The sequence below is a fragment of the Mesitornis unicolor genome, unplaced genomic scaffold (assembly GCF_000695765.1).
Source record: "Mesitornis unicolor isolate BGI_N332 unplaced genomic scaffold, ASM69576v1 scaffold6422, whole genome shotgun sequence".
NCBI lineage: Eukaryota > Metazoa > Chordata > Aves > Mesitornithiformes > Mesitornithidae > Mesitornis > Mesitornis unicolor.
In genome coordinates, this window is record NW_010169830.1 from 21,746 (window position 1) to 29,190 (window position 7,445).

Genomic DNA, 7,445 nt, shown 5'->3' on the forward strand with positions numbered 1-7,445 from the left:
GTCTTCCTCCCTGTTGAGTCGCAGTTCTGCTGAGTCACTGTTTGTGCCATTGTATTTCTCAGTGGAGGGCTGATGTACTCATCAGTGGAAGCTATTAATAGCCTTGAGTTTCTGGGGAAAAAAATCACAGAATCACACAGAATCCCAGACCGTCAGGGCTTGGAAGGGACCTCCAAAGCTCATCCAGTCCAATCCCCCTGCCGGAGCAGGAACACCCAGATGAGGTTGCACAGGAAGGCGTCCAGGCGGGTTTTGAATGTCTGCAGAGAAGGAGACTCCACAACCTCTCTGGGCAGCCTGGGCCAGGGCTCTGTCACCCTCACTGAGAAGAAGTTTCTTCTCAAATTTCAGTGGAACCATGCAAGTGTGCTTGTTTTGGTCGTGTGCAGTCCTTTTTTGAGGAAAATTCAGCAATAAAGGAACAGAGAGAGGAAGGGGTTTAGCTTTTTATGCATTTTTGAGGCAATGTTCCTTTTCTTGGCCTCTTCGTGATTTCCAAGGATGTGTTGCTGTCTTGTCACTGAATTATGGTAAACAAAGTGTGCAGGGAAGATATCCTCTAAATAAGCACTAGTAGAGGAAACCTACCTTGCCAGTAGTGAATTCCTGGCCGTAGAGGTCTGAGGGCACACGATGGTCTCAGGGCCCAGCTCAGGGGCACTGTGCACCTCAGCCAATTTTAACAGCAGCTCAGGGCAGGAATTCAATGATAATTGCACCGGCAGCACTACAGCTGTAGCCCTGGCTTCAGGCACCAACACAGAATCAGTCAGAGTATCTAGGTTTTTTGCAGGAAATATGTGTAACTTGTATGTGAATTATGAACTTCTCTGAGTAGGTGGGGAGGTATGGCTAATGCAGGCATACCAAGAATGGGTTTTACACCACAGAATGCTCTCAAATGCAGAGAATTTGCTCACAAGGGAGAGGATATTACAACTGCAGAGCCTAATCTCTACAGTAACCTAGTTTCAGCTTTCATTTCCTGGGCTAAAATGAGAGAGAAAGGACTTCTGTTTGACTTTAGAGCTCTGCAGGAACTGTTACCCAGGGGTTACTCTCTCTGCCTCCCTCCCTGGGCCCTGTGCTCATCCTCTTTGCCTCCTGCCTTTGCCAGAGCTGTGTCAGCACAGCCTTGTGCTCACAGGCTGGGCTTTCTGTTCCACCAGCACTGTTCATGTCCCAGGGCACCAGCCAAGCACAGTGCAGCTTCACTTCAGATGAGCTGCAGCGATTAGGCTTCTGTCCCTTGAGAGGAGTGAGAGCACCAGCTATTTTTTGTGACTGGTATCTACAGCAGAAGAATTAGTTAACGGTAACAACAAAAACTTTATTTGAAAAAATTACTATGTATTGAAAATATACAGTAGTATCATCAACCTCGTCCTTGACTTTGTCCCTCCCCAAGCACATCACAGCAACCAGATTGAACAGCACTGGTCTCCTTTGTTACTCCCTCTCAGGATGCCTGAATTCTGTCATCGGCAAGAAAACAACGAACAAAAGACCCATTTCTTGGTGACTCAGTAGGTATTTAACAAATCCCAGTCCTCCACAGTGAGGCACAGATGCTTCTGTTTGGAAGTCCTTTCTGTCTCTTGTTCAGCCAAAGGCCTTTTTTTGTTGTTCTTTAATTCGCGGCTGCCCGCAACCTCCTTTTTCAAAGGTAAATGGCAACTCTGAACTTTTTCCTTGTAAAACTGCAGGTTTCCAGACGCTGTTGTTTCTGTCTCCACCAGCTTGTGTTTGACTGCTGCCTCTATTCTGCGTGTCTTGCCATCTACAGAGAAAAAAAATCAAGTTTAGATTTTGGGAAACACAGAGTTATACTGTAAAATGCACACTAGTGCTGCAAAGAGTTCTGGCCAAGCCAGCCTGGAACACTGACTGCTTTGCTGAGATGTGCACAGGGAAAAATAACGTTTACAGTTTGGACTTAGAATTTTAAGGAGCAAACTCAGTTATTACATGTGGCCCTAAGCGTGCTGCCATGCTTTACTTTGCCAGTTATCCAGCAGCCTAACAAAGGAAAAACACTTAACCACGCTGTAATGCAGTAACACAAATGGTTAAAATGGCACACCTGAGATGCTATTTGTACTTTTAAAAAGAAGTATGGACATGTTCCTTGTAGAAAACGCAGCAAATAAACCACGTAGTCTCTATGCGGTTACGTACAGAAGCGCAGAGCTGCTGTGTGGGATCTCAAGGTGTCTTGTGGCTTCATGGCCTCCATAACTGCCTGCTCCCACTGCAAAACTGTCTGAAAGAACATTGGAAAGAGTTAAAATCTTTATTGTAAGATTTACAGAAATGTAATTGGAAACAACTCTCTCTCTTCTTCTTTCCTCTTTGATGATTTAATACTCCCTGAGGACAATTTCTACAGAGTAAACCATTTAAAGCCCCATACCTGCTCTGCCCATCCCTCTGTTCTGCAGTTACTATGATCAAATTCTTTCAGAGGCACTTTGGAGTGAACCAGGCCCATTTGCGTCTGGATCCGCTTAATTACGGCATTAACATCCTGGTGAAAAGGGAAATAAAGGAGTCAGAGGGGAAGAACACTTGATCACACTTCTCCAGGAAACTGAGACACGTGCTTTACCTTGAGACCTGTCCCAGAAATGTCCAAACAATTCAATTTCCTGAAAGAAAGAAGGTATCCAATTCCCACATCTGTGATTTTAGGGTTACCTGTAAGGCCAAGTAAAGTTCATTAAGTTGCAGGATGTGAAGAAAGATCATCAGAATACCAAGAAACTACTTGTTCCAAAAGCTCACAGGGGACCAAGGGGGCTTTGGCCTTTATTTGTGTTATGCTTCATGTTTTGAAAGGGAGTCAAAACTGACTTTTCCCCTTCTAATGTTCAAAATATGAGTCATTATAATACTAATTCTCAAACTATTAGAAATATTTATGTAAGTAGCAAATGGCTGAGACTACAGCTATGACCTGTGCCTTCTGAAAAGCTGTTGGTGAAATTCGGGGTTAAGTACTTGGCCCATGGGAATCATCCAATTAATTTTATGCCTTCAATATTAAGGAGGATAAATACTTTATCAGAAATGATCCAGGTTGCTTCTAATATTAAACCATGAAGTACTTACAAGACAAGTCTAACACCAGAAGATTCTCAAGTCCCTTTTTCAACACACGTACTGGTGCTGTCATTCTGCGAAGGCCTGCATCCGATAAAGAGTTGTCCTTCAGGAGAAGCCGTTTTACGCTGGGAGAAGAGACACAAATGCACAGTTTGTAGTAATTATTTTAGACAGTTATATAAAATGGCCTAAAACTCCGTGTCTAGAGGCTGAGGTCTTCCTGTGCCAATTTGGTTAAAAATTTGGCTGATAAAGATGCCTCTTAAAAAAAGGGGGGAAAAAAAGTGTAAAACTGTTCCAAATACTTAAGATACAGTTTTTACCTGGCCAGTTGAAATTATAAAAAGTTAATTTCAAAAATACAGACAGTAAATTATCTTGCATATTTTGCAGGACCTTTCATGATTCAGTATGTGCTCTGGATCGTGTTTTGTGTACAATAAATCCTGTATTTTGCTTACCTCAAAAACAGGTTTTATGAACAACCAAAATCTTCAAACTTACACACTGCTGCCTGTTAAACTTCCCTTTAAAGTCACAGCCTGATTCTTTGAACTGCTTAGTGATAGCAAAAGAAAGTGTCATTTGTAGCTATGTGACAAGAAATTGGTACCTAGACAGAGCCTCTTTGGTGAGATGTTCCAGCAGCTCATGTTCATCTCCAAGTTTACAACAGGAGAGATCCAAACATGTCAACTCCCGGAAAGACTTAATTTCTTCAAGCTTTTCAGAGATAACCAGGTACCTGCAAAGAAGGGGGGGTGGGGGGGAAGCTATCAGTGTTCAAGCACAGCATCGATATCCTCAGGTGTCACAAGCACAGTGCAGTCATTTCTTGTAAGTACTTGTGTGAAAACTGACAGAAATTAGCCAGCTGTCCTAAGCGCCTTTTCATCTGCAGTCTGCACACAACATGTCTGAGTTACACAGAATCCCAGAACGTGAGGGATTGGAAGGGACCTCCAAAGCTCATCCAGTCCAATCCCCCTGCCGGAGCAGGAACACCCAGATGAGGTTACACAGGAAGGCGTCCAGGCGGGTTTTGAATGTCTGCAGAGAAGGAGACTCCACAACCTCTCTGGGCAGCCTGGGCCAGGGCTCTGTCACCCTCACTGAGAAGAAGTTTCTTCTCCAATTGAAGTGGAACCTCCTGTGTTCCAGTTTGTGTCCGTTACCCCTTGTCCTATCATTGTTTGTCACCGAGAAGAGCCTGGCTCCGTCCTCGTGACACTCACCCTTTAAATATTTATAAACATGAATGAGGTCTCCCCTCAGTCTCCTCTTCTGCAAACTAAAGAGCCCCAGCTCCCTCAGCCGCTCCTCAGAAGGGAGATGCTCCACTCCCTTGATCATCTTTGTAGCCCTGTGCTGGACACTCTCCAGCAGTTCCCAGTCTTCCTGAACAAATGTCATGGTCTTGCTTTGATTAAAAATATTGGGCTAACAATTAAGACTTCAACTTGCAAACATCACAATTAGAGACTACTTTACAGTTATGGTATTGTTTCAGAATAATGCAAAACATATATTCCAGTTTACCATAAATCAGCTTCACCAACTGTTCTTTCTCAGTATCTAGGAAGCGTGTAGACAAACCTACATCCATCCAGGTTTAAAAACTACTTCAGATGTATCAGGATAGCTTGTCAAGTTTCAAAATTTTACTGTTTATATATGTAAATAAATGACTTCACTAGATGTGTAAGTCCTACAGGATACCTGTCAGACTTTAACTAGAGCCCAGGCGCTAGTTACTCAGTGAGTTATTGTGGGGTTTTCTGGGTTTTTTTTTCTCTGTGTTGGTTCCCTGATCTGATTCACTCTGCAGCCATGCAAACATCTGTGCTGGAACTATTCAGTAGGAGGTTCAGAGATGGGAACCAACCACTAAAGAATGGCATGTACGAATATGCAGTAGTAAGCACGGCAGTCACTGCCTCACCAATCTTCCCTGCATTTACCTCTTATTGTCCCCATGGCAAGACAAACCCCAAATTCACTCATATCTCCTGAATTTACCTTATATTCCCCAGGGCAAGACAAACCCTGAGGTCAGCATCTTCACTGCTGAAATAAGGGGTGCTTTACTAATTTTAGCCCTCCAAGAACACCTCCTTGGCCATGCAAAGAGGGACTTTAATATCCTCTCACTGCAGGTACCCCTATCAAACTGCCCCACCAAAGCCCTTTGCCATGCACTCCAGCTATGTGGAGGGCAGCACATATAGTCAGGGCTCAAGCCAACTCCTGAGAGATACCACTAGCTTGGCAGGGGGTGTGAAGAGAAAGAAGAATTTCTTTTAGAAATAAGATTCATCAGAAAATGTCTTAATATCTTACTCCCTGGATTTCAAAGACTCGATACTTAACTCAGCTTTCTGTGCTGGCAAAAGATGCCAGAGGTAACTTTATTTCTGAATTAGTCCCATAAAAAGTATCTGTACTAGAGATAAAAAGGGAGTAGGTTTAAAGGATAAAACAAAGGATAATTGACCTCTGCTCAAACATTCCTACTGTGCTCAAAACACCCTTGGCACTTCAGATGAATGTGCCTGTACTTTGATTTTAAACTGGATAAACCATCCCTTTTTGAAGTGTACAGATGGAAGATAGGCTGGTTATATTACTGGAAAAGACTTCAGTAGGAGCAAGGCTTTAAAAACATAACCCAGTAAAATCTTGGTAAGATTCTCTTCTAGTGAAAGACAATGTGGACACTGAGAAGATGGAAAAACTGGTGAACTCCAATCAGAACCCTGTTAAAGCACGTTCAGTATGGAGAAGGGAATGGGAACCACATTAAACTAAGCTGAAACCTGCCTGACTTCAAAGCCTGTAACTTACCTACAAGACTGTATCTTCTTCTGAGTCCCCAAATGACACAGGATAGCAAGCTTATAGCACATAAAGCCAGAAAGTTTGCAAGTGTGTATTTCATCTGTACAGTCAGCTAAGTATGTTGAAATGCTTATAAACAGCAATTACAAAAACATTCCATGAAATACCTGAGAAGGAATTAAAAACATAGATTGGCATAGAAATGCCAATTATTATTCTTAAAAAATAGCTGCAGGTTTAATCCTTCACATAAAATCCCCTGTTAGTTAACACGGATGTTTCCTGTTACCTGTACTATGATTTATATCTTAGAATGAAACCAGCTCCTGCACTTGTAGGAAAGGAATGGGACAAAAGGAAGCAAGCAGGAGAGTGAAATAAGGCTCAGGTAATTTCATTAAAATCAGGTGCTGTCATAAGCCAAATAGATTATTTTTATTATTTTTGAAAGAAATTATTTAAGGGAAACTCTTAAGTGTGCTAGCAAAAAAAGCATTAGCAGATGATACTTGTTACTGAACATGCTTACCTATTCCGCAAGCATAACGAACACAGCACCAAGTTGCCATATGCTTCAGTAAACTTCTGTAGAGCTCTCAGTCCCGTTACTGGTTCTGTGAACTTCTGTCTTGCTTCTGCAGCTGAAAAGAGCTTTTCAGCAATCTGCTCTGGGAAACCAATCAAGGAGTCAATGTGATCAACATTGTCAGAAATGTAAGCCAGCACTAGGCTGAAGAGAGACTTGGCCGAGTACCGGAGGTTCCCCTCCTTAGTGTATGTGAAGATGAAATGATCAGTCCTCTGCCTCCTTGCCCTATCGTCCTCCCTGTTCATACAAAGCTCCACCGAAAATCCTTTGGAAAACAGCCTAAAAGGTCTTGTTTTGGGAATGACATTCTGTATGCCGCCTGCACCCTGATTTACCACGTGCAGCTTCCCATTTTCACGCACGTATATTGGCCCAGCATCCAAATGGCTTTCCGAGTGAAGACAGTAAGACATTCCCCTCATCCAGTTCTGCAAAAAAACCAAAAACATAAGACAGGTAAAGAATAACCACAGAGTAAAACACTACTCAGGAAAGACCCCAAACCCTGGCAGCTCTCCTCAACGCCCCGAGCGCACGGTCCCGTAACCTTGCAGAGCAAGGAAGGCCAGGCTGTGTGGGACAGGAGTGTGCACTGTCTGCCACCACACCGCAAACACCAGGCAAGGGAGAACTGAACCCAATGCTGGCAGAGGGGAAGGGCCTTGGCTCTGGCAGGTCCTGACCACTCTGTGCCTGGGGCTCATCAGGGGCCTGGGGCCGGGTTCCAGTCTGGCAAGGCAGGGGCAGTGGGAAGGCGACCGGGGCTGTGTGAGAAGCTCGCCCCACAGCTTGGCCTGGCTCTGCTGCAGGGGGAGGCGAGGAGGAGGAGGGCAAATGGCCGACTGCAGCAGGGTAATGGAGCCTGCTGGAGAATCTCCCTCCCGGGGCGGGTGGGCAGGCTCCTGGTGCCCCT

The 7,445-nt window shown here is 44.1% G+C and overlaps 1 protein-coding gene across 2 annotated transcripts; it reads right to left on the minus strand.

Moving 5' to 3' along the window:
* Positions 1 to 1,309: 1,309 nt before the first annotated feature.
* LRRC42 (leucine rich repeat containing 42) lies at positions 1,310 to 6,958 on the minus strand. 2 transcript variants are annotated; one of them, XM_010179492.1, is made up of 7 exons: positions 6,473 to 6,945; positions 3,719 to 3,850; positions 3,112 to 3,230; positions 2,609 to 2,697; positions 2,414 to 2,527; positions 2,179 to 2,263; positions 1,310 to 1,780 (listed from the first exon to the last, which is right to left on the minus strand). In XM_010179492.1, the coding sequence occupies exons 1-7, from the start codon at positions 6,943 to 6,945 to the stop codon at positions 1,524 to 1,526; spliced, it is 1,269 nt and encodes a 422-aa protein (XP_010177794.1). In that variant the 3' UTR covers positions 1,310 to 1,523. The 2 variants fall into 2 exon arrangements, with proteins under 2 accessions (XP_010177794.1, XP_010177795.1); XM_010179493.1 differs by lacking the exon at positions 3,719 to 3,850 and having other exon boundaries at positions 6,473 to 6,958.
* Positions 6,959 to 7,445: the final 487 nt, after the last annotated feature.